Source organism: Grus americana, chromosome 31, assembly GCF_028858705.1.
Source record: "Grus americana isolate bGruAme1 chromosome 31, bGruAme1.mat, whole genome shotgun sequence".
NCBI classification, from domain to species: domain Eukaryota; kingdom Metazoa; phylum Chordata; class Aves; order Gruiformes; family Gruidae; genus Grus; species Grus americana.
In genome coordinates, this window is record NC_072882.1 from 2,657,201 (window position 1) to 2,669,632 (window position 12,432).

Consider the following 12,432-nt stretch of genomic DNA (forward strand, 5'->3'; position numbering starts at 1 on the left):
GAGTCGCAGCGCGTGGTGATGAGCGCCATAATGACGGCAGAAAATCTCGCTTCGGCTTCGAGCGGTTGGCGGGAGGTTGCACCACGGCGGGCAGGGGCCGTGCGGGGCCATGAGTCACGGTGCTGCCGTCGCACCAGCACTGAACCCCAGGGCCGAGGCGGGCGCCCATCCCCGCTGATTCACCCCGGCTGCCCCGGCTGAGTGCGGAGCAGGGCAGGGATCGTCCTGCCTGCGGCTAAAAGAGCTGGGGGGGCTGGTACGTTCGTTGATGTACCAACGCGGTCAGTCCCGGCTCCGGACGGATTTGCTTTCCCACGGTGGCGGTGCCAGAGCCGCAGCCCAGCCTGGGGCTCTCACCCATCCCTGCCCTTCGAGTCGCTCGGGATTAGGACGTAGTAACTTTTAGAAGTTTTTAAGCAAGTGTTTACCCCCTCAGTGATGATTACGGTTTAAAAACTGAAGCTGCCCCTTTAGGAAGATGAAAGCGCTCGGCTGCCCCGGGGAAGCTCCTACCCGCAGCCGTAAAAGCGGGGTGCTGACACCCACCATGTGCCTGCACCCGTGGAAGGCAGCGGGGACACAGGAGCCATCCAGGAATAACCCCGGGAGGGGCCGATCGCCGGCCGGATCACGAAGACCTGCGCACCAGAGCAAAGATGGTCACGGCGATAAGGCGTCTGCAGGCACCGGCTTCCTCCCGGGCGGCTCCTATCTGATGGAAACTGCCCGTTTCCCCTGCGCCGGCTCTGCAAAGCTCCCGGCCCCAGCGCGGGCAAGGTCACGCGTGAAGGTCCCTCATGTTTTATCCTGGTTTTGTGTTTTTGTTTGTTTAAACTTCCTAGATCATGGGCGATAGCAGGGGAGAGGCAGCCGGCAGGACCTCAAAGCTCTGCAGCCGCATTCCCCTGGCGTGGGGAGGGTCTGGGTGCTGGTCGGGTTCGTGATGCAATTGGGGTCGGTGATGCAATGGGGAACGGAGAGGTAAACCAGGCCCCGTAGCGTCATTAGGGCAGAGGCTGCAATGCCAGCCTGCACGCTGCCAGCTGCCTCCATCTGCCCGCGGGAGCGGGTCCCGGTGCGGGGGCCAGGAGAGAGGCAGGGACAGAGCTGGGAAAGGTGCTGGAGGGAGAGGAGGGGGACGGGAGGGGTGTGAAGCTGCTGAGAGCGGGGCGGCCCAAAGAACAGCCACGAAACGGCAAAAGGGGAAGCGGCGCTTCCGCTGCCCACGGCCCCGGCGGCCCCACGTGTCCTGGGGGAGCGGGAAGTGCCCAGCCTCCCCCCGTGGGAACGGCCCCACCATCCACGTCCCAGCGCCTGCTGCCGCCGCATCTTGAGGGCCGCGGCGGGGGGGCGGCGGGGACGGGGCGGCAGGAGGCACCAAGCAAACCCCCTTGGCCCACCCCGGCCCCGCTCCGTGCCCGCGGCCGGCACATAGCATCCCGGATGGGGTGACCCCCCCAGTGCCGCGTTACACCCCAGGGGAGAAAACCTCCCTGCCCTCCCACAGCACCCCGAAAGTGTGGTGGCCAGATCGAATATCCAGGGCGCCCCTTGGTCCCGCCGTGATGCTCCCATCCCCGCGAGCGGGAGGGATGGCCGAGCCCGTCAAGGTCATTCCCGCAGCATCTCCCCAGAGCATTCCCACCCCCGGCACCGTCGAAGCACCCAGCTGCGTTTCTGCCAAAGGCCTTTAGGTGCTCGGAGAAGGAGACGCGATGGATGTTCCCCCCTCCAGCTGCAGCCCAAGGGCTTGGCTTTGCCTTGAAAGCCGGGAAACTGGGGAGGGAAAGTGCCCGGCGCAGGCCAGGGGCGGGAGGAACGGGCCGAGGGAGAGCAACCAGGATGGCGCTGGGGCCCGGTGTGCGGGAGGAAGGGAGGCTGGCCGTGGATGTGTGCTCAGCAATAGGAAATGCTTTATTAGCTGGGAGTGGTGGAGAGAAGCCAGGCAGGAAGAGGCAGTAATAAGAAACATTTTTTTGACTTCTCCCACATCCAGACCACAGAGCGCTTGCCAAGCGGCTGCGTTCGGACAGCGGGGCCGCCGAGCCGAGCCCCCGGGGCTGGGACGGGGACGGAGACGTCCCCGAGCCGGGACGGGCGACGCTGCGGCCGCAGGAGCCCCCACGGTGCTGGAACGGAGCAGACCCATGAAGCTCCCCCAAGCCGGGACACACGACACGGAGCTGAGCTGCCCCGGCTGAGCCGCGCGCGCCACCTCCGAGCTCGGGACCGCAGCCGGGAGAGCCTCACCGGGGCGGGCAGTGCCGTGGGCGACCGCGGGACGCAGATGCTGTAGGTGAGTGGGGAAGTGCCGCGCGCTCACGGGGTCCGGGGCCGCACCGAGCTCAGCGCTTCCCTCCTGATTTACCCCAAATCAGGATTTGGCCCTGTTTCCTTTACGTTCGGTGGGACGCCGGGGTTGACGTCAGTGTAGCAGAGGCTGGAATTGGGGCTCTGGTGGAACCGGGAGCATAAATCCAGATTTACACCAGTGCAGCAGTAGCAGGATCCGTCCCCGGGTCCTTGCTAAAAAGCTGAAATAACATGCGGCTGCTACCGAAAGCCCAGAGCTGCCATGGGAAATGGAGAATTTGGGTGTGTTTTGAAAAGGCACGAGGAAAAATAAGGGAAAGTTGACAGCTCCGCTAGCCAGGGGCTGGAGCAAGGGTTGTGGGGCACCGACAGCAGCGATGCCACTGGGTGCGACACCTCGATGCACCCCGTCTGCAAAGGGGGGGTGGGTGAGGAAGAGCCGAACGGCCGCTCCAGAGGCCCCGTTTTCGGAGCGAAATGCCGAAAGCGAAGCCGGTGTGAGCCGTGCCGTGGGAGCTCTGCCCCGCCGCTGGTGTTCGAACCCTGCCGCAAGGTCGGGGCAGGAACTCCCCGCTTCTCACGAGGACCCGCGTGCAAAACCAGCCCCACTTTCCTGCCTCGGCAAGAGATCAACGTGGATACGAGCCGGGTTTGCTGCTCTCTTTGCATCTCTGAAATACGGCACGGCAATGCCTGTCGGTGCGAGAGGGGCCGGGGTGGCACAGCTCTCCTCTGCAGGTCCCCGAGCTGAGCGTTGCATCCATCCCTCCCGCTCCGGCTGCACTGGAGGGTCCAGAGGATGCAAACGGCTTTGCTGCGTGCGTGACCGACCTGCAGCTCTGGGGAGGAGGGAGAAAAACCTCCCTCCGTTGCCTGAAACCAGGCTGAAGCCTCGGGTGTCTGCAGCAAAGCTCTTGCCGCGTGGTGACGTGGTGACCATCCAGCCCTTCACACCCAAAGCTGGTGCCATCGGTGGCTGGCACCCACCTCGTTCACCCTGCTTCTCCCCAGCCGGCGCCGGTGCCGGCACTGCCCAGCCAGACGGCGCAAGGGTCTCCGCTGTGCCTGGCTCCCTGCGAGAAGGCGACACAGGGGAACTGAGTCACGAGCCGCATCCTGCAGCAAAACCCCCCCGTGAGCAGCAGAAACTGCAGGGGAGGGTGGAAGCGTCGGGATTTGCAAAGCTCCGCCGAGCCGCCCTGGTAAGAGCGAAGGATCTTCCAGCCATCCCACATGTCCCGGAGGATCACACCCAGCCACCCCCTTCCCCGGGCTCCCGCTGGCTCCGTGCCCCCCGCCCAAGACCCCCTTTGCTTTTCTCTCCATGGGGTCACAGGGAAATTCCCCCTCCCCGGGGCTGCCCCGGACCCCCCCCAGCCGGCCAGCGCCATGGCACGGCTGCCTATTGCTCCCAGCCGCTTCTGCCCTCCGAGAGGTTTTTTTTCCTTCTCCTGATGCTGCTGCAAATCCCAAAGGACGGAGGGATGCAATAAGGCGACGTGACTTGCCATCACCCCCCAGCCAGTCCGGAGGGTGCATGAGCTGCAACTCCAGAGTGAGGGGTTGGGGACAGGGATGGGGACACGAGGGCTGATTTGACCCCGTACAGAAATATCCAGGATTTTTCTCCCACAGACACCAGGGATGGCTCTGGGTTAAGGTTTCCGCTCAGCACTGAAAATTCTCGTGATGTCGTTGCGTGTACGGCTAAGTTCCAGGTGATGCCCTGACTGCTTTGTGTTTCGCAGCAAAAATCCCACAGCTAACGGCTCGGGATTTTTATGGAAATACCCCCGAGGGGGGAATTCACCACCCGGGAGTCTCAACTCCCTTTAAAAAGATGCGTTTTGTAGCTCTCAGGGTTGCAAGGAGAAGCGTGGTGCCTGGGAGCATCCCGGGGGCTCGGGGAGCCACGGCTCGACTCCAGGGGAGTTTTATTTTTTAAATATCCGAGGGATCAGCTGCTGCTTCAGCCGGAGATCAGCCCGGGCATCGCTCCTGGCACCAGGCACCAGGGACCAGAGCCCGCTCCTGCCCCCCAGCCCTGCGGCCCAGTCGCCGTTTCCTCCCCACGAGCAACAACCAAACGAGCTATTTTGGGGAGGAAAAGCCCGTTTTACGCTGTGGCCGGAGCCTGCCTGGGCCAGCCACATACGTGCGCGCTCTCGAGGGCCAGGCTTGCGTGACTTCGCTTCCCCATCAAGGCCAGAATCTAAACAATCTTGATTCCTGTCCCGGCGGCCCTGGGCAGGGCTCCTTCAATTGCAGGAAACGGAGACTTTGGCATGTTTATGTCGGGAACCGCGAAGAATGAGCCGAGGAGGGGCTGGGGAGCCCCGGCTGTCCATGCGAAAGGAGCAGCGATGCCGGCGGGGCGAGGGGCGGGGGGCAGCGCGTGTTTGGTTTGGCAGAAATGTCTCTTTTACAAGGAAAAAAAAAAAAAAGAGAGAGAAAAAATAGCAAAACTTCCCCCAAAGGCGCAGCTGGGGAATTTTTGGCTGCCCGCAGCACCTCTGCTTGTGTCATCGATAAGCTCCGTACAATCGTCCCCCCTCCAGGGCCGAACCCCAGACGGTGGCCAGCTGCACCGGTGCCGGCGGGGGGTGAGCGATGCAGCGTGGGGGCTTTCAGCTCCATCCCGCGGCTCAGGTCTTGCCAAACGTGGGATCTCCAGTGGTGCTGTGGCATCACCGCACTCGCCGCGGCTGCCGAGCCCGTGGAGTCCGCTGCCAGCTGCGTTTTTGCAGCGCGGGAGCCGCGGGAATGGTGGGAAATGCCAGAATATGGATTGCCGGGCTATAGGAAGGATGTTGGGGCAGCGTGGACGTGGTGAGGTCTCCGTGCCCGAGTGGTCCTGAGCACCACGGAACTGTGCGCGACGTCCCATGCCACGCTCCAGAGGTCCCGGGGATCTGCCCTCAGGAAGGGCTGTACCCGGGACGTCCGGAGCCGATCTCCACTTGGAAGCAGCACATCCTACCCTGCACCGCTCTGCCCGTCCCCCCGCACTGCTGGCCTCCATCGCTCGCCACGGCCCCCCCAGTTCCTTCCCAAAGCCCCTGCGGCCGCCCCCTGGCCGGGCGATGAGCCCCTTGGGGGGCCAGGGGCTGTGGGGGCTGTGGGGGGCTGTGGGGGGCTATGGGGGCTGTGGGGGGCTGTGGGGGGCTATGGGGGCTGTGGGGGGCTGCCTCTCACCCCCTCTGCTCTCCGCAGGAAGATGCCGCGCGGAGCCTGCGGCCGGGCGGTGCTGGTGCTGATGACCCTCTCCCTCAGCTTCGCAGCCGGTGAGTACCAAAACGCTGCAGGGAAAGCACCGCACGCTCTCCACCGTGCACGGGGCAGGGGGTTAAAACAAACCCTCAGTTCTTTGGGAACGTTGTCGCTTGCTCTGCTCAAAATAAACCGCTGCGGAGGGCAGCTCATCTAAGCTCTCCTGGACGAGCACAGAGGGAGGCAGGGCTCCTCGGGGACCTGTGCTGTCCCCAGCAAGGGGCTTCTCCCCTCCGGGACGGCGACTTGCCTCCCAGAGAGGATCTCAGCTTAATTAATTACGGTTCATCAAGAGCTTTGACGTCACGGGAGGGGAGACGGGGAAAAGGCTTGCACGCACGTGCTGTAAAACGTGGTTTTCCCCGGGGGTGATGGGGGTGATGGTGGGGAGCAGGGACGAGCTGCTGGTGGCCCCAGGGGATGGATCCAGGCTGGGTGCTGGTGCGGGGAGGACCAAAGCACCGTGGCTGTGCTGGGGAGGAGCAGCAGAGCTCATGGGGGGGGGGACAAGCCCCCACCAGGTCCCCATCCTGCCTACGAGACCACCAACCCCCAGGGCTTACCGACCCGGCCGTGCCACCACCCCACGGCCCTGGCACCAGCTTTGGGGCAGGGGGGTGACGGGCGCTGGAGGGGGCATTGGCCACAGCCGTCCGTCCCCTTGCTGCCGTCCGTCCGTCCCCGCGTCGCCGGCTGGCTGGCTGCCCTTGCGCTGAACTCGCTGATTCCAGGAGGGATATTTTCTGCGCGAAAGGGCAGAGCTAAATCGGGAAGTTGGGAGCGTGGCCGCCCTCCGTGCCATTCCAGCACCACGGCACAGGGAAGCGCCTTCGGGGTGGCCAGGGAAAGCTCCGGGAAAGACCCTGGTTTCGGCACCCGGCTCCCAAAACGCAGCATCCCCGCAGCACCCGCTGGGGAGGCACCGGCTGAGTTTGGGACTTTTGGTCCCATCCTGGCTCCCGGGACCCAGCTCCCGCTCCCATGTCCCCTGGGATGTGACCCTGTGTGCTGTGAACCAGTGCATCCCAGTTAATCCCAGCTGGTGGGGCTGGATGCACGGCCCCTCCGCTGCCTACCGTAGGCACGGGGACAAGCACCCCCCAGCTTCGGGGCTGGCGCTTGGGTCCCGGCTGGGAGGAAGCGATTTTCCAGGAGGTCTCAGGGTGGGCTTCTCTGCGCTGCCACCTTCCCCATCCTGGACCATGGTGGTCCCAGGCTGTTCGCTCTCAAAATTTGGTGCAAGAGTCTTTAGGACAGATGTCACTGCCCCCAAAGCCACCAGCGTGGCCCAATGGCACAGTGTGCCCCCTCCTCGTGCCCACAGATGAGCTGCTGTGCACCTGCGACATGCCGTACTGCAGCGTGTCCACCTGCACGGGCAAGGTGTGCTTCGTCAGCAAAAGGAAGGAGGAGGGGACCATCACCCAGCACAAGGGCTGCTTCTCCCAGAACACCCTGGAGAACTGCCACACGTCTGTGACGGAGCAGTACGGCATGAGGTGCTGCTACTCCAGCATGTGCAACGCCGAGCTGGAGATCTTCCTGCAAGGTACAGGGGCACAGTCCCCTTTGAGGAGCCGGAGGGGAGAGGGGCAGAGCTGCCCACACAGCTGGAGATGTGGTTGGGTCTCCAGATCATCCCACTCCTCACTCAGCACCTCCAGGGTCACCCTTTCCCGGGTGGGACAGGGCCAGCAAGATGTCCTTGTTTGTCCTTTCTTGGGCTGTGCCTGCAGAGCTGCCATCCATGGGGCTGACCTCAATGCAGAGCCACCGTCCCCAGGTCTAAGCCCAAGCACCACCTTCATGCTCCCATCCATCGTTTCCTCCCCCCCCAGGAGAAGAGACCCTGGGAAAGGTGCCTTCCCTGCCCAACCTCCTCCTGATGATCTTCGTCCCGCTGCTCGCCCTCCTCGTCCTTGTGGCACTCACGGTGCTCTTCTGCTGGAAGGTGGCCCAGCACCGCCACCAGAAAAGTGACTTGGGAGACATGGACCTCATGCTGAAGGCATCCATGGTGGGAGACAGCACCCTGGAGGTGGGTGAGCTCCGTGGGGGGGACCCCAAATGCCCCCAAGCTGCGAGAGGGAGGGATGCTCCAGGCGTGGGGCAGCTGCCGGGCCGACCCCCTGCCGCCCCGGCTGCGCAGGACTTGCTGAACGACGACTGCACGACGGGCAGCGGCTCGGGGCTGCCCTTCCTCGTCCAGCGAACCGTGGCTCGACAAATCACCCTCGTGGAGTGCGTGGGTAAGGAGAGCGGCCGGGCACGGGGGGAGGCTGCCCCAGCCCCCCCCCAGCCAGTCCCTGGGCACGTGCCAGACCCCCCGCACCCGGCGATGGCGTGCCAGACCCGGGAGAGGGGGTCAGACCCGACCATCTCAGCCAAAACCCCGTAGAGACCCCCCCAAGTTCTCCCTCGTCCTGCTAACAGAGGAGGGGGAGAGCGGCTGGGTGGGTGGGTGGCCGTTGGCCAAGGTCAACGGGCGCTGCACCACCCCGTTGCTGCTCCACGCCAGGAGCTGGGTTCATCAAGCTGGGTGTGGGGAGGGGGCTGGGGGCCAGGGGGGGCTGCGTGACGTGGTGCCGTGGCCGTGGCAGGCAAAGGACGCTACGGCGAGGTGTGGCGAGGCGTGTGGCACGGGGAGAGCGTGGCCGTGAAGATCTTCTCCTCCCGCGATGAGCAGTCGTGGTTCCGTGAGACAGAGATCTATAACACCGTCCTCCTCCGGCACGACAACATCCTGGGTGAGTGGGGGGCCGGGGGGACCGGGGGCGGCTGCACGGCGGCTCCATGGTCCTGGCTTTTCTCCCCGTCCAGGCTTCATCGCCTCTGACATGACGTCAAGGAACTCCAGCACCCAGCTCTGGCTCATCACCCACTACCACGAGAATGGCTCGCTCTACGACTACCTGCAGAGGACGGCCCTGGACGTGGAGACCTGCCTGGGGTTGGCTTCCTCCATCATCTGCGGCCTCGTCCACCTCCACGTGGAGATCTTTGGCACCCAGGGCAAGCCCGCCATTGCCCATCGCGACCTGAAGAGCAGGAACATCTTGGTGAAAAGCAACCGGCAGTGCTGCATCGCAGACCTGGGTGAGATGGGGGTGGGATGCAGAACTCCGGGTATGTGATGCCCCAGGGATGTGATGCTGCAGGGATGTGGTACCCCAGGGATGTGGTACCCCAGGGATGCAGTGACCCAGGGATGCGGTACCCCAGAGGTGTGGTACCCCAGGGATGCAGTACCCCCAGGATGCAGAAACCCAGAGGTGTGGTACCCATGGGATGCAGTGCTCCAGGGATGCGGTACCCCAGTGGTGTGGTACCCCAGGGGTGCAAGCCCCCAGGGATGCAGTACCCCAGTGGTGTGGTACCCCAGAGATGCAGTGCCCCAGGGATGCAGTACCCAAGGGGTGTGGTACCCCAGAGATGCAGTGCCCCAGGGATGCAGTACCCAAGGGGTGCAGTACCCCAGTGGCGCAATCCTCCAGGGATGCGGTACCCCAGTGGTGTGGTACCCCAGAGATGCAGTGCCCCAGGGATGCAGTACCCAAGGGGTGTGGTACCCCAGAGATGCAGTGCCCCAGGGATGCAGTACCCAAGGGGTGTGGTACCCCAGTGGCGCAATCCTCCAGGGATGCGGTACCCCAGTGGTGTGGTACCTCAGGGATGCAGTATCCAAGGGGTGCGGTACCCCAGGGGTGTGGTACCCCAGGGATGCAGTGCCCCAGGGATGCAGTGCCCCAGGGGTGTGGTACCCCAGGGATGTGGTACCCAAGGGATGCAGTGCCCCAAGGATGCAGCATCCTGGGGATGCAGCACCAGCATGGCACTGACCGGGTCCGGCATCTCTCCAGGGCTGGCCGTCATGCACTCCCAGGGCAGCGACTACCTGGACATCGGCAACAATCCCCGGGTAGGCACCAAGCGCTACATGGCCCCGGAGGTGCTCAGCGAGCAGATCCGCACCGACTGCTTCGAGTCCTACAAGAAGACGGACATCTGGGCGTACGGGCTGGTGCTCTGGGAGATCACCCGGCGGACAGTGGTGAATGGTGAGCACCTCCCGGCCGGCTGCCGCGCTCCCGGCTCGCAGCGATGCTCCGCGCCCGCTCCCTCCTTCCCTCCTTTTTGTTGCTTTTCTTTTTTTTGTTGTTTTTTTTCCCTTCGCCCAGAAGATTAGCTGTAAATTATAAACACTGTAATCTAGTGTCAGCACCCGGCTCCCTGATTAAAGAGCCCATTAGACTCAATCAGTGCTTTGTTTGTTCAGCGCTGATTAGAAAACAAGCAGCGTGGAGCGCTGCCTGGAAGCTGGCCATGGCCAGGACCTCCAGCCGGCAGGGCTTGGCTCAGGGGGGACGGGAACAGGGATGGGGCCCCCCACGCTGCGGAGGAGCCTCCTCGGGGCTGCCCGGCCAGCACTGCTCACCACCAGCAAAGTCCATTAGAAGCATTAATTAAATGGTGGGTGCTGGCGGGTGAAGCAGGAGGTTCCCCCCAAGGCACAGTCTGGCCGGGATAATCTCATTTACTGCCCCGGGGCTCCTTCAGATTAAAAATTTACTCCAAATTACCAAAGCCATGTGCGGGGGATGACCTTCAGCCAGCTGGTTTTAACCCTTTCCCTCCAGGATGGGCGGGGTGGCCCCTGCACGGTCCCGGGGCATCGGGGCCGGGGGCTCCAAGGGACCCCGAGGTTTGGGGGCCACCCCCCCCAGGGTGCAAGGCGGCTGGTGGGTGCTCGGGGCGGCCCAGGGGGGTTAAACCCCGTGGACACACAGACATATGGAGGCACTAAGCGGGGATTAGCTGGGCCAGCTGGCGGGCTCGCCACGGGGCTGCCGGATGAGGTGTGAGCTGCGTGAGGTGGGATCGGTGCCGGTGCTAGAGTGGGTGCTGGTTCGTGGCAGGGCCGGTGTCGGACTATTGCCGGCGCTGGAGCCACTGTCCGTGCTGGAACCGGCCTCAGCCATCCCGGGCCGTCCCAGGCCGTAGCCGTGCGCCCCGGGGCAGCGTCACCGCTGCTGTCGTGTGGCAAATCACACCGGCGGCCCCATGGGCCCCCCCCGGCAGGGTGCAGGTCGGTCCTACCAGCTCCCCCAGGGACCCTGCGATGTGCAGGGTGGGGGGCGAACCCCGCGCCCCCCCCCCCCCCTCACACCGCTTCCCCCTGACCCTCCGCAGGCATTGTGGAGGATTACCGGCCACCCTTCTTCGACACCGTCCCCAGCGACCCCAGCTTCGAGGACATGAAGAAGGTGGTGTGCATCGACCAGCAGACCCCCGTGGTCCCCAACCGCCTCTTCTCCGACTCAGTGAGTCCTGGCAGGGGGGCTGCCCCGCTCCCACCCCGAGCCAGACCTTTGCTCCCCGTGAAACCCCTCAACTCCCCCCTCTTTTTGTGCCTCCCCCAGGTTTTGTCGGCTCTGGCGAAGATCATGAAGGAGTGCTGGTACCAGAGCCCCTCGGCCCGTCTCACCGCCCTGCGGATTAAAAAGACGCTGAAGAAGCTGAACAATTCCCTGGAAAAGCCGAAGCCAGAGCAGTGAGCGCCCGGCACGCGCCAGACCCGCTCACCGGCTGCACCGGGGACGGTGGCGAAGCCAATACCGGGACGGCTCCCGGTCATGGAAGGGGTTTTGCTCGCAGCCCCCCGCCTTTCACACCCCTCCTCAAAGCCTTTTTAATTTGCAAGGAGGAAAAAAATAGGGGGGGGAAAAAAAAAGCAAAGCAAGGAAGGAATCTTCCAGCCCGGTTATAAAAATATCCCCCGGATCCGTCATCCGACGCCAGCCCGTCTCGCCTGCCCGGCGGGGATGGCAGCGGGTGCCGAGGGCCGGCGACCCACCCTGAGCCCCCCGGCCGGATGCCACGGTCGAGGGCCGAGCAGGGCACCGGAGCCAGCGCCGTCCCCGGCCGCAGCCCCCAAGCCCAGCCGGGCACCCACCCCATCGCCGGCGCCCGGCACAGCACGCAGGCAGCGGGCGCTGCCCAAACCTGCCTGCCCGGCGCGTTGGCAGTGGGGATGCCGCGGGCTCGGCAGCGGCAGCAGGAATTCCCCGGCAGGGCTGCGGTGCCTGGCGCGCCTTTCGCCGAAGGAGGTCTGGATTTCGCTGGGAAAGGATGGTCCGGGGGCAGCATTCCCCTACCCCCCCGGGCTGGGCCGGATCTGCACCCCGGCACATCTCGGGGCTCCCCAGGACGAGGGACCACCGGCACCGAGCAGGGTCTGAGCATCCCCCGTGCCACGGGGACCCGCCGAGACGGGGGCTCCCGCAGCCATGGTGGCCTGATCCTTCCCTGGTGAGCAGCCAGCAGACCCCCTTTCCAGGCCCTTTTGGTCTTCGCCAACGTTTTGTTGTTTTCCGGGGCGTTTTGGTGCACCCTGCGGCTGGCTCCAGCCCGCACTGCTCGCTGCCATCCCAAAAGCCACCCCACGGATCCGGAATGTTCAGCAGAATCAGCTTTGCACCCTACTCCATAATTATTTAATTATTAAGATTTAATATATTTAATAAAGCGTAAAGCTATTTTATCGCTTAACAGCTGCCAAACCTTCCCCGTCGGGCAGCAGGCGACGTGGCAGGATGAGACCCCCAGTGCTTCTGCATGGCTTAATTTATCGCTTCAACCCCGCGGAGCTGCCGCGCATCGCGCCCGGTCCCGCAATAAACCTCGCCCCGGGACCGCGCCGGGGGGGCTGTGACTGCCGGCCCCCCCTTTCGGGGGGTTTGCACTTCTGGTGCTCCAGGGGCGAGGGTGAAGCCCCCCCGGGATGAAAGGGGAGCTGGTGAGCGTCAGGGGGGTTCAGCCCCTGCGGGACGTTGGCCTTTCCAGTTACAG

General features: G+C 64.3%; 1 protein-coding gene across 2 annotated transcripts; it reads left to right on the forward strand.

Moving 5' to 3' along the window:
- The first annotated feature begins 1,836 nt into the window (after positions 1-1,836).
- On the forward strand, positions 1,837-12,132 carry ACVRL1 (activin A receptor like type 1). 2 transcript variants are annotated; one of them, XM_054806854.1, is made up of 10 exons: positions 1,839-2,296; positions 5,527-5,597; positions 6,908-7,132; positions 7,422-7,621; positions 7,733-7,832; positions 8,184-8,330; positions 8,404-8,679; positions 9,444-9,641; positions 10,774-10,904; positions 11,004-12,132. In XM_054806854.1, the coding sequence occupies exons 2-10, from the start codon at positions 5,531-5,533 to the stop codon at positions 11,136-11,138; spliced, it is 1,479 nt and encodes a 492-aa protein (XP_054662829.1). In that variant the 5' UTR covers positions 1,839-2,296; positions 5,527-5,530; the 3' UTR covers positions 11,139-12,132. The 2 variants fall into 2 exon arrangements, with proteins under 2 accessions (XP_054662828.1, XP_054662829.1); XM_054806853.1 differs by having other exon boundaries at positions 1,837-2,296; positions 7,422-7,832.
- The last annotated feature ends 300 nt before the right edge of the window (positions 12,133-12,432 follow it).